The sequence below is a fragment of the Aythya marila genome (genome assembly GCF_965140915.1).
Source record: "Aythya marila genome assembly, chromosome: 2".
Classification (NCBI taxonomy): Eukaryota; Metazoa; Chordata; class Aves; order Anseriformes; family Anatidae; genus Aythya; species Aythya marila.
In genome coordinates this window covers 110,904,721-110,932,071 of record NC_139043.1, presented here as the reverse complement: position 1 = coordinate 110,932,071, position 27,351 = coordinate 110,904,721, and the positions used below count along the sequence as shown (strand labels likewise).

At 39.1% G+C, this 27,351-nt stretch overlaps 2 protein-coding genes across 2 annotated transcripts in view; one reads left to right on the top strand and one right to left on the bottom strand.

Moving 5' to 3' along the window:
* PRKDC (protein kinase, DNA-activated, catalytic subunit) overlaps positions 1-11,853 on the bottom strand; it is a 79,319-nt gene extending 67,466 nt beyond the window's left edge. Inside the window, exons 1-18 of the mRNA XM_082752973.1 lie at positions 11,724-11,853; positions 11,542-11,618; positions 11,353-11,445; positions 11,100-11,174; positions 10,352-10,460; positions 9,072-9,184; positions 8,289-8,388; positions 7,683-7,738; positions 7,556-7,586; positions 6,693-6,850; positions 6,297-6,443; positions 4,562-4,726; positions 3,668-3,836; positions 2,621-2,670; positions 1,917-2,054; positions 1,520-1,669; positions 942-1,057; positions 71-230 (exon numbers count right to left, since the gene is read on the bottom strand). Coding sequence (XP_082609099.1) covers positions 71-230; positions 942-1,057; positions 1,520-1,669; positions 1,917-2,054; positions 2,621-2,670; positions 3,668-3,836; positions 4,562-4,726; positions 6,297-6,443; positions 6,693-6,850; positions 7,556-7,586; positions 7,683-7,738; positions 8,289-8,388; positions 9,072-9,184; positions 10,352-10,460; positions 11,100-11,174; positions 11,353-11,445; positions 11,542-11,618; positions 11,724-11,766 — 1,950 coding nt within the window. The 5' untranslated portion in view covers positions 11,767-11,853. The remainder of the gene's footprint in view (positions 1-70; positions 231-941; positions 1,058-1,519; positions 1,670-1,916; positions 2,055-2,620; positions 2,671-3,667; positions 3,837-4,561; positions 4,727-6,296; positions 6,444-6,692; positions 6,851-7,555; positions 7,587-7,682; positions 7,739-8,288; positions 8,389-9,071; positions 9,185-10,351; positions 10,461-11,099; positions 11,175-11,352; positions 11,446-11,541; positions 11,619-11,723) is intronic.
* A 276-nt stretch (positions 11,854-12,129) lies between these two features.
* MCM4 (minichromosome maintenance complex component 4) lies at positions 12,130-23,613 on the top strand. The gene is made up of 16 exons (XM_082755080.1): positions 12,130-12,505; positions 12,627-12,785; positions 12,865-13,028; positions 13,118-13,216; positions 13,350-13,445; positions 13,536-13,631; positions 14,120-14,258; positions 14,699-14,919; positions 15,438-15,558; positions 17,704-17,963; positions 19,647-20,012; positions 20,366-20,493; positions 21,693-21,900; positions 22,385-22,613; positions 22,728-22,861; positions 23,187-23,613. The coding sequence occupies exons 1-16, from the start codon at positions 12,433-12,435 to the stop codon at positions 23,277-23,279; spliced, it is 2,586 nt and encodes an 861-aa protein (XP_082611206.1). The 5' UTR covers positions 12,130-12,432; the 3' UTR covers positions 23,280-23,613.
* Positions 23,614-27,351: the final 3,738 nt, after the last annotated feature.

Genomic DNA, 27,351 nt, shown 5'->3' with positions numbered 1-27,351 from the left:
AAGGCTTATATAAAAGAACTACACCATCATTAATGAAATATCTTACCCCTCCAACGGGAAAAGATCTCACCTCAAAGTATTTTATTCTCTTGGCAATTTTCATTGTAACAGAAAGCAGCTTGTAGAATCCACTAATAAGAGGTAGTCTTGTTGAATGTATAATAAGCTCATAACCAAAGGAATATACCCAAGGGCTAAAGTATTCAACATGCTTATCTGGAAGTATCTCTCTAAAACAGATGCACGGAAATTATACAGAAGAAAAACAAACATCTGAATAAAAACATTTGTTTCCTGCCCCCTCCTCATCTCAAACTTTCATGTCAGTAAAAGGAAGACTAGAACTTCTGCAAAAGAGCATCTCCAAAGGCACCAAGGCACCAATTACGTGCCACCTTTTGAGGTAAGCATAGAAAGATTTTTATTTTGCTTCTTGCGTTGCTTTTTAAGTGCTAATACACTTTTTTCTCATTACAGCTCATTAGTAGATTTATCTAAATATACAAATATATCATATTCCGCTAAGACAGATTACAGTATGGCTATAGGAAATCAACTGGACCTCCACAGGCAAGCAACGCTATACTTCTCACTTAATGTCCAATACAATTTCAGAAAGACTATTTCTGATCTCTGAAGTATTTAGTGTATATAGGGCCAGTATAATATGAAGTTACCACATGCACTAGAAGACAATTGCAGCCAAATAACAAAACAATGTCTCCTGTACTCTTAAAAAAAAAAAAAAAAAAAAGCTCATGAGCTAGCAAGTTTTCACCCATGACCCAGATGTCTAAAACACAGTTCCCCCTCTAATCACCTTCTGCATTCTGAAATATTGATTGTGGTCATAGGTCAGAAACAAGCATCTTAAATAAAGCTCCCTCCAAATTTCTTCCAACCATTTGTAACTTCTAAACTACATAAAAGTGCATTAGTACCTGCAGAATTCCACTAGATTTATAAAGGCAATGAAGTCTGTAGGCTTTGTTGGTTGAAGATTTGAAACTGGGTCAGAAGTAGGCCCAATCAAAGCACTGTCAATTTCATTTTCATCCTGAAAATAAGTTTTGAAAAAAAAAAAAACACTGAATCTCTAGCAACACAGACATTCACAACTTTTTTTTTCCCCAGATAAATAATCTGTCTCTTCCTCTTTTTCTAGTTGCTAGAAACAGTCTGAAACAGACAAATGACTCATGGTTGACACATCAATACAAAAAGAAAAAATAAACAATGTTTGCTCATAAGGAAAAAGTGAACACAAAAAAAAACACTAGATGCCAGAATATGGAGCCTATAACAACAGATTCTGTGAACTACTTCTGAATCTGGCGTTTTCATCTCTTAACGCTACAGTGCAATATCAAAAAATATGAAGAAACTGTTTTGACTATTATGAATATTACTGCGAGGACACTATAAGAAGCTTATGTAATTGTAAAGAAGACAAAATGAGGAATGTGATTTTGGTTCCCCTGTAATAGCAACAATTAATGGACAAGTCATCAGATCTCACCTGTTCATGAACATTCAATTTCTGAACAGTCAGGTCCAATTTCTCGATAATCTTCAAAATAGATTTTATAAATTCATCATATAGCAAACGACTCAGGGATTTCAGTGGTGAATTTCCAGTTAGAAAGTTTTCATCTTCAAAAACAGATTCCTTCGTGGAAGGAAGAATGTTCACGTTTTAAAATACCAATGAGAGTTAGTTCTTGGATTTACAAACCAAGGTTTGAAAGACTTGGAGAATCAGGCTTTAGAGGTTTCTCAGCTATGGAAGCTGAAATTCCTCCCTGTTCAATTAATTTACCAGCCACAAAATCCAACTAAATCCTTTAAATAGTTCTCCTACAGCAGTGTAGGAAAAAAAAAGCCACGATAAGACTCAGCGTTAACTATGCTTTTACCTTAATTGTGTCACAATTCAGTAAACTTCTGAAAAGATACAGATAGTCCTTATATGTTGGTACTTTCCACTTCCCTGTCCCAGTCTCTCCGGCTTCAGGGGAGTCTTCTGATTCAGAAGTTTCTTTTCCAAAAAATTCCTGAAAGGACACAGTATTTTTTCACAAACACTACATATGTAACTACCTGACTCAAACCAATGCACAATATAAAATTACTTCTGGAGGTAGAAACCCAAAACATTTGGCTTTCTTATTTAACCAATCTGAAAAGGGCAAAAAGAACACCATATCCTTTCAAAAAAAATTTCTAAAACTCTTCCTCAGTTATACGAAACACTCCTTCTGCACAGGATTCTCTCTTGACACATACATTGAGTAAAATTTTTTAAAAATTCCAAAACTTGTTAACCTGGAAGAAAGATGAATGATCTTAGCTACAACCCTATTAGATGACCTAGGCAAAGAAGAACTGCAGAAAACAAGTGTATGCTTCCTTCTATTTCGTTCAGTACAAGAGGGACATCCTTACTATTCTGAGCAAACGTAGGGACGAGAGACTGGTAACAACAGGGCCACAATTCAAAACAGACGGTGTTATTGTTTTTATCTTTAGGCTTTTACCTGCTTATTGGGCTAGATTTTCAAGAACTGGATTGTATACATTAAATATATTTTTCATCTAAATTTTTAAACTATTATTTTACCTTTGAAAATGTCATCGGCTTGGAGAAGACTCTGATTAATCCCTGATGCACTGAAACAAAATAAAATTGCCTCAACAGACTTCAAAAGGCATAGCATTCATATAACTCCTCATGTCAGCCATGAATTAAATCAGTTCCCTTTTTTCTATATTTTGTCAGGATAAGGCAGAAGCAAAAAAAGATTGTTTCCCTGGCAAATACTCTAGATTTATTGGTCTGGTTTTGGTTGTACTTATCATTTAAGAACAATCTTGAACGTGCATCTTATTACTTTTTCTCAAAACCACTTTGGCTCTTTTTTTTTTTTTTTTTTTTTTCCAGTCTGAATGCAGTGATGACTACTAAGGCATTCTCCATAATGCCCATATGATAAAAGACAATAACTCCCAATGATTCTCACAGACATGCATTTAGGATATCCATTCTGGCACAGTGCTTTAAAGAACAAGGGAACAATAAAGAACAGGGAAACAATGAAGATACCACAATAGAGAAAAGCCACTGTGAATAACTGAAAAATCAAAAATCATTTTTAAAAATCCTTGTAATGAAACTTCAGCATGCTGGGAACTACTAGAATTGTCAGCTACCAATACTACCACATTTATTATGTTTGCAAGACTGTATCTTACTAACTGCATATTTGGAATCTTAATTTTTTACTATGTACAAGTTCGAGAGCACAGAAAATACTATTTTTAATAGATGACACTAACTCTACTTCCTGTGATACTTCACAAGGGTAACTGAAAGAATATTGAACAGGTTTTTGCACGTTTTTTGTAAAAGCTCCTTCTTACCACAGTCCTCCAGAGCAGGAATTTAAGTCTTACATTTAAACAGATTATCACAAAAATACGTTCTCCTGCCCTTGATCATAACACATGCTGTCATCCAAAGCAACTGTTAAATACAATTCCTAAGTGATTAAGCAATGGATTTCAAAAAAAAAAAAAAAAAAAAAGAAAAAAAAAAGAGAGAGAACCTTTCTTAGAACTAGTTAATCAATTTAGGATAAAACAAACAGAGTTAATATCACAGACTCACCCACGGTGCCAATGAAACTCCAGAGAACAGGACCTTTTCCTGAGAGGGCTAGAAATACCTTTATTATAGATCTGCAACAGATTAACTGCATTTTTTCACTGTATTGTGGAAAGTTATTGATTTGTAGCACAACAAGATGTTCAAGAACTGGAGTATATACTTCTGGAATCTAGAAAAAAATGAAAAAAAAAAAGTGGATACAATTATTCTAGTTCAATATTAGCATGCAGAATTATGTTAAAGTATTTCAGCAAGAAACTTCATTACAAGAATTTACATGATGACCTACTCTAAGAAATAGCAGAAGACTTAGCAAGCAAATTCATCTCAGACATCAAGAAAAACATAGTAAAAAAGTTTACTGGAATACACGATGACAAGTGGTTCCTAAACAGATAAGAGCTCCACTGGAATCAGTCCTAAACTTATCAGAAAAGTACCAATTTAATCAAACAAGGAGAACACGGCAGTATAATCTGTTCATCCATAATCTGAAAACAGAATTAAGAAAAGTCTCTTCTCCACCTTAGCCTTACTTCCCAGCTTCAGCTAGGATACAGAAAACCTTTATTACAACACAGACAACACAGCATCAATGGAAAAATCAAATTATCAGCCTCACGGAACATGCTAAGTAGCAGTATCAAAATGTTTTAGTATTTTCTAAAAACTTTTTTTTTTTTTTTTTAGTATATTTCACACATTTTCTTCATTCAAATAAAACCTAGTAGAGTATTCTCCTGACATTGTCTCATCCCCTATGAGCTAAAAGTCATCACATTTCAGTTAAAAAAATACCTTTTATCACAGGTATCAAGTTTATAGCTACTACCTTCTTACACATCCCAAGCTGCATAAAAAAAAAATGACTGGTACTTTAAATACTCCACTTACTGTATCTAAATGAAATATCACACTTGCAATAGACTGGAGGAAACTTGGTAGCTGATACAGATTGTCATCTATCGTCTCTGCCTCCGTGAGGTACATTTGTTTACAGCGCTGAAGGAGCTCAACATACATCTCATCAATGTCCTTAGAATGTATAGCTTTGCAGGGCTTAGAGATAGAAAATAAAATACTGATTTAGCAGCTTCGTACACAAATAGGAAACAGGTTACAGGCAAAAACCATGGTAGGACTGTGGAAAAAGAATGGACCAATTTAGGCAGTGACAAAAAAGAGAAGTTAAGCTAAAGGTTGAATCTAATCTGCCTAAGAACAGGGTAACAAGATAAAGAGTATCCATTTATCACTTGTAAAACTGCAATTGTTACATCAGAATTATTTTAGCAATTAGACTCTAAAAGAGTTTGCCTTGAACCTGAATCAATCCCTGAACATTTGTTCTGGCTAAGGTTACTAAGTGCAGTGACAGCAAGACATGCTTCCTCACAACCTATCATCTGAGGCTAGGCCAAGATTTACTCTAAACAGGCTAACAACTATTAGCGCTTCTTAACACATTAAAGATTTACAGGTATTTCATCCTTAAGATCATTTTTTTCCTGTTAAAGTTAGCAGGATTATATTATACATAAAAAGTAATATTTCATAGTATATATAAACACTATAGTAATATATACTGATATCAACAGTATATATATATATATATTACTATATTGGTATTGACATGATGTGATTTTAATGTAATTTAAATCACTTTCTTGTGATTTTCTTGTGTAACATTTATTTTTAACTTTGTTCTGTCAGTTCAGTAATTTGACGTACTTCATTTTTGGGGGAAATTAACTGAATAGCTCATATCTTGAGAGAAGACTAGGTTTCAATAACGAATGCTAAAAATTCTGCAAAACAAATGCACAAAAACATCTGCTCAAATGGCAGCAAAATGTAAAGGATTCAGCTAGGAACCAGATGCTGTCACACGTCCTAGCCTTCTCTAAATAAATAACAACCTAATCTTAGGGGGGTGGGTGGAGAGGATCAAATTTTGTGGTATAAAATTTGGGATAGCACCATCAAGCACATATGCTGCTGATAGATACTGTTTTTTATCGAACCTTTACTGTGATATTCCCATTTCAATCAACCACTAACAAAAATTGGAAACTGATTCTTAACAGTGCTTCCTGACAGACTGACCTGACTCTCTACTCAAGCATATAAGCATGGTTTTGGGTTTTAATTTACGGATGTTTCACAGGTTACCTCCTAGTCTCCTACAGTTAGCAGCACAGTTTGGGTGTTCAGGTTGAGATTCCTGCTCTGTAGGAAACTGTCTGAACTTCCAGAGTAGAGCTGGCCTGGACTCTGCTATCTAAAATGCAAACAGAGCTCAGGAGGTATCGTCTGTACCTAATTGATTAAGCACTTCCTTAAGTTTTGTGACATCTGTACCCGAAGTCCATGTTTTTAACACCTTAGAACCAGTGCAGAAGCAGAAGTAACTACAATCTAGTGGTCCCATTAAATTCAGTATGCATTTAAGTAACTTTCAACCATAACATGTTTACAGTGCAGCTAATCAAATTCAATACTTAATCCAGAAACAGGAACACTTTCTATAAAACAAGATGTTCACTATTGTAAAATGAGCAGTGTATGAATCTTAGCTTTAAACCAATTCTAGTAAACTGCTTTATCTGAACAAAATTCATGTACATACTGCTGCAAAAAGCCCGTATCCTCGAATAGCGATGGACAACTCCTTGTTGCTCGAATCCATTCTTCTGATGATTCCATAGAACTGCTCCATGAAGAACTTCAATTTGCTTTTGTGTAGCTCAGCATCCTTAGCTACCATTATAGACATCTGTAAAAGAGACACTAAAACGTCAGGATTTCCACATATGAAACTACAAAACAAACAAAAAAAAAACACCAAACACAGTAAGTCCTAAAAGATACACAGCTTGTAATATGAAGCATTTCAATCAAATTAACTATTAAAAAAAAAAAAAAAATCACTGAACTTCCAAGCAGCAAATATCCCAAATACCCCCACTATTTCAGGAAATTTGACTTAAATTTAGTCTTAGAGATTTGAGTGAAGTTGCAATACCTGCTTGAGGAATGAATCCAGTGCAGAATTAGCAGCTTTCTTCATCTCTTGATTTGGGTGGCCACACCATTTACACATTGTTTCAAAGAGTATGACATAGTTGTCCAACAGTAGGGTACCAAACTGAGCAGCATGAAAGCTGAACAACTGTAAACCAGCTGCAATTTAAAAACAATTCTCATTAAAACCCAGATTTATATTGCGCTTTTTAAAAACAGAACGATAGAAGTCCATATTATGACTTTAGGTACGTATATCTATCATGATAGAGATAAAAATTTATTTTTGTAACCTTTATAGTATCAATATCCAAACACTAAGAATTTAAGCATAAACACAACCCTCGAACATCCTCTTCTTTTAATGTACACCACTATGGAAAGCACAGCATTGTTCTGAAATTATTTATATTAGCAGCAAAAAAGAAATGGATTCTAGTGGTTACAAATAAATATGCTCGATCACAAATTCACAAGGATTTGGTTTTGCAGTCAGGCCCAAGTCCCCTCCTCCACCAAACTGCAATGCAGTTTGCTGAAATTGCTTTATTACTGCCTAATTTGCTTCATTCCTCTTATTTCTACTCCTACTATGATCCTTTTCTTATACCAGGGTTTTGTATTGACTGCATAAGAGCAAATGGCATCAAGGGTAATACTGCTGTAAGCCAATTAGACTTTAAGAGTTAAATGAATATTTGGTTAAACTAGGTAAAGTACACCAGTTTTGTTTCCTGATCAGCTTAGAAAACTAGAGTGATCTGAAGAGAACCAATAGAGAATAAACATCTCCAGAAGGAAAAATTCTTTGCATGAATGGTATCGCCCCCCGCCCCAGGATGACCTGAAATAATTTAGTCTTACCTAGATGGACTGCATATCGCTTCTGATCAACCTGTAATACGAAAAAACATTTGTCATATGCAATTAATTCTTCCTCTTAATGGGACTAAATAATTTATGTGGATCAATTAAAATGTGGCAGACCTACCTGAGGCCTGATTGCCTTCACTGCATAGTCAAAAATCTCCTTTGAAGTTTCAGGATCTGTGAAACAATCCAATAATTAGTATTTCATTACTGATACGCAAGAGATAGAGTGAAAATAGAAGATATTTTTATCCAAAGCTTTCCACGAAGAAATAAACTGGAAATCCTTAAATATTCAACTTTAAGAAGCAGAGATGCTTTTTCCCAAAACACTCTTAAATCTAAAAAAAAATAAAAAATAATAAAATAATTGTACATTATATTCATTGATTATTCTGAATATCCACATTTTAACTGATATCTTTTCTAAAGGAAACATATCTCTGTATAAACTGCACTCTAGCTTTAATACTGCTCTCACAGCTGTCCAACCTCTGGTTAGAAAACAGCACTTCAAACCTTTACATACAGAAACATGGTGACCAAGCCACCCCACACAGACTACAAGGACCACATGGCTGGATAGGCCTTGCTTTCGCATAAACCATCTAACAGCAGGGAAAAATTTGTTCTGAGTACAAACTAGAAACCCTGATGCTTGCTGGCTGTATAACAGTTAAAATATATCAAAATTGTTCAACTGTCTTTCATGTAGAAAGCTACGTACCTTCATCCACAGATTTGGTAAAGTTGTACATGAGTGCAGTCAGTCCCCTCAGGCATCCTGCTACAACGGTTAGCTTGGGTACCCTTGTAGCTGACGTCATCTAACAAAAATGGGAATTGAAAAAAAATATTATCCTCAAGATAAAATAAATTTACCTCCAAGGTTTCCCAGTTCACAGAAGTGCAGATAAAATAACATAATCCAACTCTGTACAGCTACGTCAGCACTCACCTCTATGAACATAAGTTTACAGAAATACCTACTTCTCAGAAACCTCCTACAATTTGAAGGTGTTTAATTACAGAAGTGTAAGAAATCCTTTGACAACCATGAAATATGTTCCACCAAGACTAACAACAGCTAAACGTAGACAGCTCACACTAACCTCTTAAAAGCATGGAACATAGGAAAGCAAAGTTGGCAGAAGCATGCTATTTACCTGAAGTGCAAGGATTCCGCAGCTAGTAGAGCCAAAATCAGAAACGGTCAGTGAGTGGCAATATAACTTTGCTCAGGCACAAAGTGCAATGATCATCATGTGACATCTTTTTTCACAGTAAATTTGTTCCTTTATGGTCACTTGAGGCCTTAAATATTTACTTGAAAAACTTCTCAGAACTGGAGAACTATAACCTTAACAGTACTCAAGGAAGCCTTTATGATTGTCCAGTTAGATCTCTACACATTGTACTAAGTAAGAATAGTACTAAAACATACAGAACCAAAAATACCAAAGGAAAAACAAACAAAAACAAGCAATGCAAGGATCTGAAAAGTACATACCTGTGTTTTAAGCTCTCCCAAATAAGCTCTGAACAGTTTTTCAGAGTTGTTCATCATGTCAGTGGGCTGGACCTCTCCCAAAACTCCCAAAAGCTCATAGATCTTCTCCAGTACTAGAAAGCAATTTATTATTATTAATTACTGAAATAATTTCTTCTGCAATTCCTATGTAACTTGCAACCAGAAGACAACCACGACTGAGGATTTTACTTTGTGATTAACACGTGGGAAAAACATATACATGTCCGCATATTATGATGTGAGATGCACACATCTCATATTAATTAATGTATTCTTTTTTTTAAAAACATGGCCATTTTTTTAAAACAAAGGCCATATCCACTGAAGAAGCATTTACCAGTAATTCAAGTTTGCTGCTGGCCTTGAGGTTATGCCAAGTCTTTTGAGTACCACCAGGGTGACGGCCAACATCTAGCAGAAGCTACTACGCTTGAGTTCAGCCTAATTGGGTTCCATGCAGACACAGCAACTTTTCTAAGGGCTGAATCTGTCAAGCCAAAATGTTAGCTGGAACTACCCAAGAACATCAGACTATAGTTCATATTAGTAATCTTAATATTTGAAAACAATATAATTAGGCAAGGTAGGAACTGATAAACTCAGGAATTAAGCTAAAGCTGCAGCTTTGTGGACAATAAAAGTTACTAGGGCTGGAATAAGGTTATGACAAGCTTTAGCAACCAAGCTGGGGCTTACACAAACTTTGACAGGGATTTGACAGCCTGGAATTTACTCTGCTGTGGATAAGAGCACCCACTGTAGGGACCAGGACTCCTCTTAAAGCTAACATTATACACACAAATAACCTGTTATAAAGCAGATATAGGAACTTGTAAGCCTTAGATACATCAAGTTAACATTGAATCCAGACAAAAAAATCTAACAGATTAGCTAAACTAAGTCAGTTTATACCAAGAAAGCTGGAATTACTGTCAGGATTTAGGCATTCAGAGACTAGTAACAACAGATCAGACACAAAAACATTCTTTTACATCAACTACACTAAAATGCTGTACAGATTGCCACCACTAAATTCAAATATATAATTGTTCCCATGTATTAGCTTATACACATCCATAGATCTACTAAGAAACATTTAACTGCATGATCACGATCAGAAGACCTGAACAAATTTTACTACATTTAAGACTTAACGGCTACCATTCCTGAATGCACATGCCATGGTAATACTGATTACACATTTCTGTGGGTGATAATCAAACAAAACGAAGGACACTGACAGAAAAACAAAAACCTACCTGTATCAGAAACTCGACTTCTAACTGCAAGCTCCCCATAAAATTTGTTAAAGATCTCCCCAACTTTCATTTCTTCCATAAGATGGGAATTTCGTAAATTCTGGAGCAACTAGAATAAACAAGAAACAACACTGCTGCTGCACACAGTAACAAGCCTTCTGAAGGAGGCCCTCCTTTGCACCTTTCACATCCTGTGTCTAATCTATTTTAACAGGTTACATGAGATACACTTTTCTTTTTTTTTTTTTTTTAAGTATACAAGTAAAGTGGAAAAATTCTCCTTAAAGAAGCATGATAAACTGGGTAAGAAAATCTGCAGCTGCCTCCAGAGTAACTGTGCCTTGCAGTATCAGGCAAAGGAATGACACTTTGGCACCTGAGCGACTTACTGTAGGAATGCCAATGACAATCTCTCATTAAGACCTATCTTTTGTTAAGATCTAATATTACAGTATTAATGATGTCTTGTTATTGTGGACTACGGATCTTCTACTTGATAAAGCTTGTGCTTTTATGTAGAGCTTAGGGATATGGTTTAGTGGGGACTGTTAGTGTTAGGTCAGAGGTTGGACTCGATGATCTTGAGGTCTCTTCCAACCTAGACAATTCTGTGATTCTGTGATATATATATACATGTGTATGTATATATGTGTATATATATATATATATATGTATGTATGTATAGCAACACAACAGATTTTTCTAGGTAAAAAAAAAAAAAAAAGAGAGATTATAAAATGCATTTTACCTTGATCAGAAGCTCCAGAGCGGGAATCTTGCACTTGGCTGCCCTATCCTTTGTATACACGCTAAGACAAGCTTGCTAGGTAGGGAAGGAAAAAGAGGTTATGACACTTGCAAACGCAGAAAAAGCAAGAGACAACGATGCATTCACCTACACCTCCAAACCTTCTGCTGCTAACACTTTGAGGACTTTTTTTTAAAAAAAAAAAAAAAAGGCTGTCACACTAGGGAGCAGCCCGCTGCGTGGCAGCGCCCACCTTGATGCCGCGGGCGTAGGGGTGCGCCCCGCCGCCCACCTTCTCCATGAAGACGCGCAGGAAGCGCAGCGCCTCCTCCCGGCACTCCCGGAACTGCAACGAGAGCGGCGTTCAGGGCAGCATTTAGGGCAGCGCCCCCGTGTTTATTTAGGGCAGCGCCCCCATCCCCACCCCATCCCCCAAGCCTACCTCCTCGGCGCCCAGCGAGCGGCAGACGAAGGCGGGCAGCCCCTGCTCGGCCGACAGCACCAGCGACGCGTGCAGCGCTGCGGGGGGACGGCACAGAGGGGCGGGGGGTCAGGGATGGGGCTCGGGGGCCGGGCGCTGCCCCCCCCCCCGCGCTGCCCCCCCCCCCCCCCCCCCCCCCGTACCCTGCGCGGCGCCGGGCGGGCAGGCGAGGCAGGCCTCGGCCATGGCGCGGAGCAGGCCGCAGGCGCGCAGCGCGGCGCCGGGGGGGTCGGGGTGGCGCAGGCAGGCCTGCAGCTGCTGCAGGGCGCCCGGCACGGGGCCCGCCATGCCGCCCGGCACCCACCAAGGCGGAACAGTGGGGGGGGGGGGGGTGTTAGGGGTGGAGCGGGATGCACGCCCCGCCTGCACTGTGGGGAATGGGGTGCCCCGCCCCCCCCTCTGCTGGAGGCGGAATGGGCGGGCCCGGCCGCGTTTTGCCGCGAAATTTGGCGGAGAGGGGGTGGGTCCATTGCAGGCTGAAGGGGGAGGCGGATATTATGTGAGGCATGTGCGGCGTTTCCTACGGCTCGTCAGGATGATGGGCGGCCCGCAGCGTACCGCCGTCCCTACGCGCACCCCACCAAACCCGCCGCTGTGATCTAACGGGCTGCGTTTTCCCCCCCCCACCCTTCCTTCTCTTCTCGCTCCCCCCCCGCCCTGCCGCCGATGGGACATCCCGCCGCGCCGCGCGCGCCCATTGGGCGGAAAGCGCGCGAGACGGGCCGCGCGTGACTCGGCCGGCGCGGGACCCCGGCGGGCTTGCGGGGGGGAAAGCGGCGCTGACGGGTTGGGGGGCGGCCGCCGCCATTTTGAGCCGGGGACCCCGCGGCGGGCCGCCGTGTTGCCACAGCCATGTCGTCGCCAGCCTCCACGCCCAGCCGCCGCCGCGGTGGCAAGCGCGGCCGGAGCAGCAACCCCGCGACCCGTGAGTGCGCTGCGGAGGGAAGGGGAGCGGGGAGGATGATGAGAAGGGAGGGGGGGCTGTCGGTTTAACGGCGTTTAACGGTTTAACGGCGCTTAACGGTTTAACGGCCGCTGTGTCGCAGCGCAAGACGCCCGCTCGCCGCCGTCGCAGAGGCGCCGCCCGGACGACTCGGCCTCCCCCGGGGACCTGCAGCCGCTGCCCACCTCGCCGCCCGCCGACGCCCGCAGCCCCGGCGCCGCCGACGCGCTCTTCTCCAGCCCGCCGCAGTTCCGGCACTCGGGTACCCGCAGCCCTTTCGGCGCGGCTCTGTCGCGACACGGCTCCGCGACGGGGCTAACCGAGCCCTTTTCTCCCCGCAGCCATCCCGCTCGACTTCGACATCAGCTCCCCGCTGACGTACGGCACCCCCAGCTCGCGGGTGGAGGGCACCCCGCGCAGCGGCGCCCGCGGCACCCCGCTGAGGCAGCGGCCGGACCTGGGCTCGGCCCGCAAAGCCAGACAAGTCGACCTGCACTCGGACGGGGTAGGCCATCGCCTCACGCTTTCTATCTGAACTGCTTCTTTTTAGCTCGGCTGCTCATATTTCTACTTGCTTCCTTTGTTTCCCTGCAGCCGGCTGAGGATTTGGTAGCCAGTGAGCAATCCCTGGGGCAGAAGCTGGTTATCTGGGGGACCGATGTGAACGTCACCGCCTGCAAGGAAAAATTCCAGGTAGGCCAACAGCTCCTCCTCCTTCTTTTCCAATTGAAGAGCTAATTTATTTCACACAAGTTAAATTTCATACAAAGTAGAGGCATGTACTACTCAATTTCACACATCTTTCCCTGCCACCTTGGGTATCCAGAGGTTTCTTCAGCGTTTCATTGATCCGCTGGCTAAAGAGGATGAAGACATCGGCTTGGATCTTAATGAGCCGCGCTACATGCAGCGCCTTGAAGAGGTACTTGTAACATAGCAAAATGTAGTTTTTTTTTTTTTCTTTTGACGTTACCTGCTATTGAGCTAAGTTTTCTCTTCAAATATTTTGCAGATTAATATGGTCGGGGAACCATTTCTGAATGTAAATTGTGACCATTTAAGAGCATTTGATGAAAATCTTTACAGACAACTGATCTGCTATCCTCAGGTGAAGTAATACGCTTGATTTCTGGCTGTTACGAGGCCTTTTTGTATTTTCAGCTTCCAATATTTTTGTTTAAATGCAACGTGGGTTTTTTATGTTCAGTGTAAGGTCTGTATTCAATTTCTTCATTTTAATGCTTTATTTCCTAGTGGTTAAAACTTACAGTTTGTATCTTACGGTGAGTCTATCATAAATATAAAATGAGCTGGTAAACTGCAATGTCCTAAGTATTATACCTGTTGCTTTTGCAATGCTCAAATAACTAAACCTGATTTAAACAGTGAGTTGCCTGTTATGTAGGAAATGCTTAGCTGGCATTACCTTTTTCTTGTCGTTCCTGGCTGATCAGCAACACTTAAAATGCTTTATGCAAAAATACTTCATTCTGTGAGGTTTGTGTTTTGTTTGTGTGTGATGTGGGGTGGTGTTGTTGTTTTTTCTTTATTTTTATTTTTTAAACTTCTAAGCTTAAATGTTCCTGTTTTATACAGGAAGTCATCCCAACGTTTGACATGGCTGCAAATGAGATCTTTTTTGATCGTTACCCTGATTCCATATTAGAACATCAAATTCAAGTACGGCCATATAATGCGCTGAAGACTAGGAACATGAGAAGTCTGAATCCTGAAGGTAAACTTTTGATTGCCATGTTAAAAAACAATCCTAAGGAATTATATAAACCTATTTAATGTTAACACAGAACTTACACGATGACTGTGTAGAACTGGACTTGTAGTACATTCAGACTCATATCCTTCAGTTTATATACGTCTCTTTTGGAAGTTAGTGCTCTAGATCCCAAATGCTGAATAACATATCCGTAAAGGAAATGTTTCTGACATAACTACCTACATTCTTAGTTCTTCAGGTGCAGAAGACTATTTTGTATGAATGCTGATGTGAATTAGTATACTTGTACTGCACAAACTATTTTTGTTTTGTTTTGGACATAGTACTGGTAGGTAATTGAATGTCCCACCGAATTCCCACCTAAAAACTAACATAATGTGGAATTTGAAAGGCTGTTTTAAAGAGCGTGACACAATGACATAAGTATCTGTATTTTGTAGATATCGATCAACTTATTACCATCAGTGGCATGGTCATCAGAAGTTCCCAGTTAATTCCTGAGATGCAAGAAGCGTTCTTTAAGTGCCAGGTTTGCGCTTTCACCACAAGAGTAGAAATTGATCGTGGCAGGATTGCTGAACCATCGGTATGCAAGCACTGTAACACAACGCACAGCATGGCCCTGATTCACAACAGATCCATGTTCTCTGACAAACAGATGGTATGTTGCGCTTTGATAGTGGCTAAAATGAAAGTTTTCAGTTTTTGCTCCCTAACCCCTAATACCATCAATAGCATTGCAGTGTGTTTCTTGAGACTGTAGGTTTGAAGAAGGGCAAAGTGCTTTTCCCCCTTTTCACATCTGGAATGAATTAGTGAAAGTGTAGTCCATACTTTGGAGAAGAAGTGTGGTGAAAAGATGAAATGAAGTACGTATGCATATCTGAATGTTTCCAAATGGAAGCCCCTTTACATACAGTATGCCCACTTCTATCTGAACCAGATGAGCGTTTTCTATAAACAGCGCTTTAGCCATACCCGTAATAATTAACAGAACTTTAATTTTCACCATATCTTTTTATTACCAATCAGTTTTGCTGTTTGGAGATGTTTTGCTCGTGAGCAACGTTCCTGATTCCAAATGACGCAGAAGACTGAATACAAGATCCTGTTGTAATGCCTTGTGGACAGTTTTTTCCTTTTCTGAAACTAAACTTCAGTGTGTTTTATTTGTGCTAGATCAAACTGCAGGAGTCTCCTGAAGATATGCCAGCTGGGCAGACGCCTCATACAGTGGCGCTGTTCGCTCACAATGACCTCGTTGATAAAGTTCAACCAGGCGACAGAGTTAACGTCACAGGTAAAATCTGGCTTGAGTATTTGCATCCACCTTCACTGAATCTTAGCAGTTTAATCTGAGTATGCCTGAGAGTTGAGTGCTTAATAGGATGAGTAATGTGCATCCAACAAATTCTGTGAAATGGAAATCTAGCCTGACCTGTATAGCGTTACCTACATCTGCTTGTTTGTAGCTTAAAAAACGGCTATGCAGCATACTTCTTTCTTTCCAGATGTTTGTGTGCCCCCTGCAGCCATAATCTGCCACCTTCAGTTGTTTGTTTCAAGTATTTGTGAGGCTTCACTTAAAATCAAATCAGCTAAGGGAACCACGAGTGGGATGCAGTTCCAAATGCTGTGGATGAGCCATTTCACAGATCCAGATAGCGTAAGTCTACAGGCAGATAGACCTGCACGAGTGATCTGTGGTAAATGTGACCTGATGAGATACACCCGCAAGTGCTGAGGGAGCTGGCCAGTGTCTTTGTAAGACCATTCAATTATATTTGAAAGATCATGGTGACTGGGGAAGATTCATTAGGACTGAAGAAGGCCAGTGTCATTGTTGTGGCAATGGGGAGGACCTGGGGAGCTAACTACAGGCCAGTCAACCTCATCTTGACCCCTAGGAAGGTGATAGAAGAAGTAGTCCAGAAAGGCATTTCTAAACATACAAAGGACAAGGAGGTGATTGGAAGTAGCATGAATTTACAGTGGATACCAGCCTTCTGCAATGAGGTGGCTGGAGCAGTGGATGTTGTTTGTGCTTGACTTTAGCTAGGCTTTCATCGTTACCTCCCATAACAGCCTCACAGGCAAACTGATGAAGTATGGGTTAGGTCAGTGGGTGGTGAGATGGATTAAAATCTGGCAGTTCAGCCAGCCTCATAGCGTCGTGATGAGTTTCACAAGTCCAGCTGGATGCCTGTCACCACACCACAAGTGTACCCTGGGATTAAAAATCAGGGCCGAGTACTGTTAGAAATCTTCGCTAACAACCTGGATGGTGTGATGGAGCGCAGCCTCAGTAAACCTGCAAAAAAATGGTTGGAAGCAGTGTTTGGTAGATAAGGTGATTGATTTGCCATTCAGCTTCCTGGGATGCATTTAGGAGTATTTTGAGCAGGTCGAGGGAAGTGATCCTTCCTTTCTGTTCAGCACTGGTGAGGCTGCATCTGGAGCACCATCTCTCTGATACACGGGAGAAATAGACGTACTGGTGTGAATCCAGCAAAGGGCCATGATTTTGAGAAGTGGAGCCTCTGTCAAATGAGGAAAGGCTGAGTGAGATAGCTGGGGCTGTTCAGCCTGGAGAAGGCTCGAGGTATCTTAAAATGTGCTTATGGTTACCTGGTGGGAGAGAGTCATAGAGCTAGAGTATGAAGAAGAGCTAGACACCTCTTCTCAGTGGTGCCCGGTGACAATGCATAAGGAAACAGGCACTCGATATTTTTTTTTTTCCTCCAGGAAATGTTAACAAAACATAAGGACAAAGGTGTTTGTTTGTTTTTTAAATGTGTGTGTCTTCAAGCAATTGTCAGAGAGGTCCCTTTTTGCCTCAACAATTCTGTGCTTCTGAGCATGTTGGTGAGGAGGCAGCATCTTAAATAGTGTCTGCTGTCAGGAGAGTAGTAACATAGAATAAGTCTTGTGATACTACAACTATCTAAAAAACAAAACAACAACAACAAAAAAAACAAAAAAACAAAACAAAAAAAAAAAAACAACACTGTTTTAAGACAACCGCCATAGTACCAGCGGTTACAGATGCATTATAAACCTATTATTAAATTTGGTGCTTAACAAAAAGGATAAATCACTGACTTCAGATTTCAAGCAGCAGGCCTTTCAAAAGTATCAAGCCTTAAATTTTCTTTTTTCAGAAATGCTTAAGCATTTTACTTGCTGAGAAGGCTTTTTTTTTTGAGTGCTGAAACACATACCTGCAAAAACAGAAGATACTTCAGTCATCTATACCCTGTCAGCTTCCAAGTGATTTAGTGGTACTGGGAAATAAACTGATTCAAGTATTTAGCCTGTTTTGAAGAGCTTTACTTTGCAAAGGAAAAATGTAAAATTTTCAGTTTGGCAGTTTTTATGTTTCTTTGTATCTTGTATCTGTATCTACAGTACCTTTATATCTAATGCTGTCACTAATTGTGTTCAGGTATCTACAGGGCAGTCCCAATTCGAGTTAATCCGAGGGTCAGTGTTGTAAAATCTGTCTACAAAACCCACATTGATGTCATACATTATCGCAAGACTGATGCAAAACGCCTGCATGGTGTTGATGAGGAAACAGAGCAAAAAATGTTTACAGAGGAACGTGTGGAAATTCTGAAAGAGCTTTCTAAGAAAGCAGACATATATGAAAGACTTTCTTCAGCATTGGCCCCAAGTATCTATGAGCATGAAGATATCAAAAAGGTAAACTAAATTCTGTATTTGTCTTGTAAATTTTTATTTGCAAATGCACTTGTAATTATTATTTGCTATAGAAATGAGGCTTCAAAATTTAAAAACAAATGAACAAAAGTCCTGGATCTTGAGCAGTCCTTGACACATCTGGTCTTGTCAGGAGTTGATTTATAAGGGTATCACTGTTTTCACATTGTTCAGGACTTAATTTGAGGGAAGGTGTTGAAAAGGTAGAAGGGCATCAGAACTGGGAAAATAAACTCAGTAGTGGGTCTCAAAGCAATGTTAGACACTGGAACAAACCTCTTTAAAAAAAACTTACATATTTTTCTTCACGGACTTGTGTATTATCATAATTCACAGGTTGCTGAAATGGCTTTAAGTTGAATTCAAAGCCATGCAGTGATGAAATTGAAACGGAAATGGGAACACTGTCTCTCTTTTTTTGTTATTTCCTCACCAGTGTGGCACATTGGGTGTAAGCAGGTGAAGTTAGGTAGGGACTCTTCTAACAGGGGACATTCTTCAGGTTTAGACCAAAATGTGTTCCTTCAACATCATCCCAAACTTCTGTCACTAATACTTAAAAAGTGCCTGAAATAGACATGCTTTGGAGTGCAACCTCTGGAAGTTGTTCTAAGTAAGAACAGAACTAATATGAATAGCTCACTCCATGCTTGTGCTGCAAGGTTTCTTCTGTACTGTAAGAAGTTGTGTAGAAACCTTCCATGAAGTAGTGTACAGTTTTCCTCCTTTTCCTTCCTATTTCCAACTGCCACATACTTGTCAATGAAAAGAAGTGATAGTCAATGACTTTTTAGTGTATATACATGCTGGTGAAGAAAATATTTTAAAAACAAACAAAAAAACCAAAACAAACAAACAAAAAAAACATACCTAGGAAATACCAGAGTTTCAAGCTGATAAATCTGGTGGGAGGGAACACTCCTCTCTGGTAATTCTAGCTAACTCATAAAACTAAAAGTATATGTTTATACTAGTAATTTCAATATTTTCAAAATACCAGAATTAAGTTGCTTTTATTTCTTTACTAAAATTTCTTTACTAAAACTTCCATCGCTGACTTTCTTCAGGAAGTATACAGGAGGAATTACTGGTACATTCCAAAGAAATAAAAACCTTAAACACCTTGTTATGAGCGTGTAGAGAACTTTTTATGTTGGTCCTTTCGTGAACACAGTAGTTTTTCTTTTAAAAAAAAAAAAAATTAAAAAAAATAATACTTGGTTTGTCTTGAACAAAAAGCTGGTACAAACAGAGGTTTTTTTTTTTGTTTTTTTTTTAAGAAAGAGGTAATAATACTGTGGTCCTAGATAAAACACAGTCTCACGGTAAACAGTAGTCTCTTCTGGCTTTTCTGTTGTCATCAGAACTAGTTACCAAATTTTTGATTACGTAAGTTTTGGACTAGATATGGAAAAAATATAACTTGAAACTTAAGTTAGAAGCTGTGATATATTTGCAATTAATTGCAATTGAGGCTGTCTGTAAAGAACAAACCCTTTTTAGACTTGTAAATTAATTTCCAGTGTCATTTTTCATGTCCAGGTTAATTTTAACACTGTTTCAGTTTATTAGTTTATTATGGTTCAGTTCAACAGTTAGATTGGCTCTGTTATCTATATGTGAGTTGATGTTTTGACTAAAGAGTTCTTTCTTGTTTTTTATTAGGGCATTCTGCTTCAGCTTTTTGGTGGGTCAAGAAAGGATTTCACTAACACAGGAAGAGGCAATTTCCGTGCAGAGATCAACATTCTTCTCTGTGGTGATCCTGGTACTAGTAAATCACAGCTGCTCCAGTACGTGTATAACCTGGTTCCTCGAGGCCAGTATACATCCGGGAAAGGCTCAAGTGCAGTTGGTCTCACTGCATATGTGATGAAGGATCCAGAAACTCGACAACTGGTTCTTCAGACAGGCGCTCTAGTACTTAGCGACAATGGCATCTGCTGCATTGATGAGTTTGATAAAATGAATGAAAGCACAAGATCAGTTCTGCATGAAGTAATGGAACAACAGACTCTATCCATTGCAAAGGTAAGTGTCTGTTCAATTCCAAGTTCTTTTCTCTAAGCATGGTGTCTGCTAAGCAGCTAAAACCCTAACGTTACCAGAAGAACAAGGGTTGGTACATAGGATTGATCCACTGACACCAGAATTCTAAATTATGTAACATATCTCATTTACATAAGAACATTGCTTTCATAGCATAAACTGTATTATTAATGCTTTTATTAATTATTATTAATAAATAATTATTAATATTATTGACACTTTTTTCTTCTTGATTTACTTACTTTGACAATAGAATTTTTGATTACAGAACCTGTTCAGTAACACTAGTGATCTCTTGAAGTTTCTGGTTTCACAACTGCTTTTCATTTTGACAGGCTGGAATTATTTGTCAATTAAATGCTCGTACATCTATCCTAGCAGCAGCTAACCCTATAGAATCACAATGGAATCCAAAAAAGACTACTATTGAAAACATCCAGCTTCCTCATACACTGTTATCAAGGTACTGAACTCCTCCTTGCACGTCTCATTTTTGAGATGTTATACTTCCTCTTGTGAAACTGATTCAGTACGGTAAAATCAGAATTATAGCTCCTGCATGAGTGGAACGCTGCCTTCTAGTATATACATCTTGATCAGATCATCTGGTGAGATCTCCAGGGATCTCTTCATCTACTTCTGTTAGTTGCTGTTGTTTTTTCCTTTGTCTCATGATCACCTCCTAGAAGAGCTATCCTGAAACTTACAGTGGTTGATGGCTTGAACAAAACTCCAGGATGTTTTTTCTTAGACCCACAGAAGTTTTAAGTGAAACACTGCCATTTAGCAAACTTGCACTGGATGTGGAAGACTCTAAAGCTCTGTGCCTGCTTATTTTTATTCTGTGAAATTCAGTCAGGAGCAAGCAGTGACATCCTTTTTGGATGATAGCTGTTAACATTCACTGTCTGCTGATACAAAATTAAACCTTGTGCTGCAATTCCATCTTTGAGGAGTTCCTATAAGTGGAAATCTGAAGTACATGGATGGTATGCTGGATATTCTGAGAACACCTACTGCTTACAATTCAATTAAGGGCTGTTTAATTTAGCCACTGTCAGTGGCAAACAGTACTTTAGTAGGGGTGTACTGAAGGAAGCCAGGTTTGAGCAGTGTCTCACTTTCATCATTTATTGGATTTAAGTTTATGTATGGATTTAAGTACACGATTGGCTAGCTAAAACTCTTATTCACATCAACCTATAGTTGATAATCTACAGTGTACCTACTGTTTGCAAAGTATTTTCTTCTTTCAGGTTTGAACTGAAAAAAGTGTTTTCGTTTATTTTATCTGCATACTCTATGCATAAAATAATTAGATAGCTATGCACCCTGTTTGCTGTTGCATTTCAGTGCAGCACCTTTAGCAGTAATTTTGTTCTTTGTTTGGTTAAAACAAGCAAACAAAAAGAAACAAGCCATCAGCACTGAACAAGGGAACTGAATTTCACAGAGCATCTCATCTTCAAATGTTCAGGCACATATGTTGAAAGCAAGTCCAAACCCTGATATTCTGAATTTCAGCGTTTTAGAAGTATCTTTCAGTTTAATAGAACATGCAGTAACTCCTGACTCTACTTGTGAAGTGAAAAATCATAAAGCAGACTACTTTAAATTGCAAGACAGTAAATACATTAAGTATTGGATTCTTCTCTCTTCCAGATTTGACTTGATTTTTTTAATGTTGGATCCACGTGATGAAGCCTACGACCGGCGTCTTGCTCGCCATTTGGTTTCGCTGTACTATCAAAGTGAAGAAAGGATGGAGGAGGAATACATGGACATGGCAGTATTGAGGGATTACATTGCCTATGCTCGTTGTTATGTAAATCCCAGGTTAAGCGAAGAAGCAAGCCAGGCCCTTATTGAGGTAAAGTAACTGCTCTTAACGTTCCAAGGCTTCGCTGACTTCTCAAAAATGGCAAAATCCCCTACTATGTGTGCTTTCTGATTATATATACAACTTCTCTGTAAAACATATCAACAAATCACAAGGATTTAAAAGGAAGGAGGGATTAGTATGGAAGCCATTCTGTGCTTACTTTCAGATGTGTTGCCTTGATTCAATGTTATAAAAGCATAAAATTCTACTGTAATGAAGTATCTTGTCAGCATAGACACATACACATTCAAAACTGTCCGTTACAGCTCAGTTGCTTTATCAGGAAAAGATGTATCTATGCAGTTATTCTTCATCGTGCAGGAACTGTGAAGGTACACAAACAAAAGTAGAGTTTTGAGTGGTTTTCTGTGGTTGCTGATAGTCTGAGATAACAGGTGGGGGGTGAAAGGGACTCTGAAAATAAGAGCAATAACAGGATTTACTGGAATAGTTAATGCCTGTCTCCTTTCAGGCATATGTGGACATGAGGAAGATTGGTAGTGGCAGGGGAATGGTTTCTGCATATCCTCGACAACTTGAGTCTCTGATCCGACTGGCGGAAGCACATGCTAAAGTACGCTTTTCTGAGAAAGTCGAAACAATTGACGTAGAAGAAGCGAAACGCCTCCATCGGGAAGCTCTGAAGCAGTCTGCTACTGATCCAAGGACTGGCATTGTGGACATATCCATTCTCACTACTGGTTTGTGGTTTTGTAGTGATAAAGCTGGGATGTTATGGGGTTTTTGTCATTTGAAAATGCAACTTAACCTGTCCTCCTTAGGTTATTTCTAAAGGCTGTTTACTTTGTTTTAAGGAATGAGTGCAACAGCTCGTAAGCGAAAAGAGGAGTTGGCTCAAGCCTTGAGGAAGCTTATCCAGTCAAAGGGAAAAACACCAGCTTTGAAATACCAACAGCTTTTTGAGGATCTCCGAGCACAGTCTGACATGGTAAGTTCCCTGGTTTGTTTTTACATTTTTCATTAATTTCAAAGCATGGTGTTTTCGCCAATCAACTTGTCCTAACATCACATTATGAAGGAGAAGTGAGACCTGAACTTCTTAATATAACTGGAAAACCAGTTCCACTGCATGAGGTCCAATTTCTGAATCTTTGCCAGTGTTCCACACCAGCCAGACAGATCTCAAATTAAAAAATAAGTAAAGTTTGCAGGTGTGAGGTGGGAAAACCTAATAAGGAAAGTAGCAGGAAGTAAGCTGTTTTTGTTGTCCTTTTTCTTCTCCATCTTCACTTGATTTATCCCTTCTCTTTAAGGCTGTCACTAAGGAAATGTTTGAGGAAGCACTTCGTGCCTTGGCTGATGATGACTTCCTGACTGTGACTGGAAAAACTGTTAGATTGCTATAAGTTAGTCTTTCCTTGCAAGCCACTTGTAAGGGCTTTTACTTCACCTTATTTACTATATTGCTAGCCTGCAAGATCTTCAAGATTTGGAACTATCACTTGCTATAAGAAGTGCCACTCAATCTCTTGCGCTGATAGTAATAACCATTACGAAGGTCTTAAACTCCCTAGCTGAATGATGCTATTTACATTTGACCAAATGTAACTGCCATGTTTTTTTAGACCATGCTAACAATACGATTTGTATTTCAGAATGAATTGTAAAAATTCAACTTAAATGACTTTGATAAATGAAACTTGACTTTGCTGTAATCTGAAATAAAGTTATTTGACACTTTTAAAAGTGTTTTTAGTATTAATTTCAAATGAAAATAAATATACACTGTGTTGAACACGATTTTGTAATTTCTCTGAAGATATCTGAGAGCATAAAAGGTGTTAGTATGCTTTGTTACCCCCAAGGTAAGCTTTGTTACCCTCAAGGTAAAAAAGGCAGGTATCTCTTACTTGAAGCTAAGTGTTCTTACTGCAATCTTAAATATGACTGGATAAATTAGGATACCCCTATTTATTGCAATACCATGCAATAAGTCTTAAAAGAAATGAGCTCCCAGTGGTGCATGACTAGAGAATCTTCCCCAGTTCTACCCAGCTTGAGTCATAAATGCCCTTAGCCATTGGTCAGCACTAACTGCTACAATTTAAACAGTTAATTCATTTCAGTGCAGTCCCCTTAATTCATTTCAGTGCAGTCATCACTGGGCTTAACTCAGCTGGTCACTAAGCTATTTCAGGCTAAAAGGTTTGAAATAAGGGAATGCACAGTGCAGGAGTACTCTGTGCCACTGCATCCAACATGAAGTGAATATACTTGATTTGTAAGAGGGGGCAACTTACAACCTGTTAGAGCCTGTTTTTTCTTGCCTACTGGTTTACATGTATTATACATGTATGAGCAAGATAGTATTTGCTTAACTTTAATTGAGCTTTCTATGATTCATTTTAAATGCAAGGGAGGAGCTGTACTTCTGTCCAACAGTTTAAAAATGTTAGAAACACGAGTCTAATAAAATTCCAAACTACTTTAAAGGCTGGAATCAGATTCTCTAATGGCACTCGTTTTATGGGATCTTCTCTGCCATTGTATTAGCTATGTATTTTGTTTAAAAAGTAACCATCTTGTGACCCCTTCTTTCCTTTCCCTGCTGTAACAAACCTTTATTTCAATTACCTTTTATATGAGACTGGTACAAGTGTAAGCAATTATCTTTCACTTAACTTTTGAAAGCTATCACTTGTATACTTTTTCCATGGACATTACCTGGCCTGTGAAATACTACCTCAGTTCACAAGACTTTCTCCCCTGCTATTCCACTCCCATAGTTTTACTAAGGCTACCTTTTCTATTCGGTACCTCCATTTATCAGATGAAAACAGCACTATGAATTTTTCTTATGCTTCTTAATTTTTAAAAGATGACTTTGTCCTTAAAAAAAAAAAAAAAAAGTACAAACAAAGCCCAAGGATGCAAACATAGTGATACGTGTAGCTACAGCACCCAAATTCCTGAAGTTAAAATTGTTTGTCAACATGGAGACTCCTACTGTTGAATATAGATTGCTCTGTTTATCCAGTGCTTTTAAATGTAAACTAAATTGTATATCTGTAAAATCAAGGGTTCTAGGAAATTGAAGGAAGTTTTGTTTGTAAGTTAAATTGGAAAGGAGTTAAAATCTAAAATGACTATTTACATTTCTATTAAAGTAAAAAACACCAAAAACATTATTCAGTTTAGTGTTCACAGTGTCACTTACAGAATAACCCCAGTAGGTGGCTCTTGCATCTTTTACATAGTAATTGTTGACTTGTTTTCCAACTGTGTTTTTATTTTTTGATAATCAAGGAGTACAAGTGCCACTTTGGGGTTAGGCGGATATAGAATGGTAATGCTTGTGAGCAGTCTTGCTTAGTGAAAAATAGATTAGATCTTAATCCATAAAAGATCTTAAACACCCATACACTAATGAAATGTACAGAGAGCAAAAGGAAGATCTAAGTAAGTTACTTAGCATATTTGAGAATATTTTCCTTACTCTGTGTGACAGTTTCAAACTCCATGTATGGCCTCATTTGCTGCTTTATTTACCCTGTGCTGTTAGTTATATCTAAATTCATTTAAACCCAAGTTATTCAAAGTTTCAGTGAAGTATGATCAGGGAGAAGAGTTCCAGCCAGAAACTTGACATTCATAACATCAGCAACAACAGAGAAGAAAGGCATTTAAGTCTTCTGTATGTTCTGTTCTACAGAAGACATAATAAAAAGTTACAAACCTACCGGCAGAAATTTGTAATAAATAAGGACCTCTAAGAGTGACTTAAGTGATCTGCCACCTTTCTAACATTATAAAGAAAAGCTGCCAGCTAAGTGAAATGCAAGGTAAACTTCTATTTTTCTAGCACACAATGCCATCACCAGGTACTCTAGGGGGGTGAAAACTAAGACAAGCTGATACACTCAAAAATGTCACCTGCTACCACTGTTACTGGTTTCAAAGGTATGCTTCATTTCCCTGGAATGATACTTGATTTGAAAGTGACTTCAATCCTAATCGTGACTGGTTTTGTTAAGTTCTTCACTAAGAGCAGATGGTGTGAAGTCCTAGGTGAGGGTGATGTGTCAGGGTTATCCTCTGGCCATCACACCTCAAATAATATACCCCTTAAGACCATGTTCTAAGTCAGCCTCATCAAGCTTCATTCTTAATTTTGGCAGTCACCATGGAATTCCAGTTTTATCTCCCTAGAAGGTACTACAGCTTCCAGGATTATTTCTGGAAAAGAAGAAATTGTACTGAAGGTTGTATGTCAAATAGCTGGTCAGGGAAACAATTCTATCCCGCTTGTGAAGTATGTTTCTGTAAAGTCGTTATGTTAGAGCTGCTGTGTAACTTACCATCTGGATACAGCACTACGGACTGAAGAAAGTAAGCAATTTGCAGTTGTTTGTTACTGGCACTGCAAGACCACACATAGTCTTGAAAAAATGCATGCGTAGTTCACTCAAAAAGCATGATATTCATCATCCATTAGGTAAACTAACAGTCAATGTGGAAGCTGTCATCCAAGCCTCAGTTTTTACGGCTGCTTTATAACAACATTTACATTTAGCCTAGCACCAGCTTGAATTATTTAATGCTCAAAACCAAAAAGCTATTTAATTGAAGTTGTAAGGTTTCAGGAGTACAGCTTGTTTATAGACTAACTACAGCCAGGCTCCCAGTGTGACTGGCATCTGTGGACTCCAAATTGAGAAGGAAAATAGTGTTTTATTTGCTAGTACAAAATGTATTTTCAAAATAGTCATAAAATCTGAACAGGGGACCTATTTAAATAATTATTTAATGTTCTGTTGAACCCTAAAACACTCCCTCAGTGTCCTGTATTTTGATAACAGAGAAAACATCCACTTGGTTTGATCCATGACTCTTGTTCATGTCCCACCTCTCAACCAGATGGGGGTAAAGAGCGTGTTTGGGTAGCTTTTGCCTAAATTTGAGCACCTTTTCTAATGAAGAGCTGAATTTCCAAATACCATGTTGAGAGGAAATCTTAGGAGGGAACCACTGCAATATATCCATCACTTGTTCTGAGAACTCTGCTGCATCTTCAGGTTAAATTATTTCCTTTATAAACCTGATAATAAAACCCACAGGTTTTTGATGTGGTTCTGTGTTCCAACTCTCTCGTAATTGTTACCATACGTATCTTTTTCCTTGTATAAAGCGGGCTTTTACCAGCACAATTTCTCGTTAAGGGATCAGAGTTGCAACACGTTTAGTTAACACTCCTTTGTTAGTCCTTGCTAGGGTGCAACAGCCAGCGTTTGAGCAAAGCAAAAGGCCAGACCAAAGGCAAGAAGTGTCTGAGGAGAACACACCATCATAAGTATGTAGTAGTTAAAGTCACATCTGCTGTCAGAATAATGGTATTCAGGAGGAGAATTCTGGGGGTCCTGTCTACTAAGATTTGTACATGCTATTTTAGGAACACCCAGGAGTTCAAGGAGAAGGGTA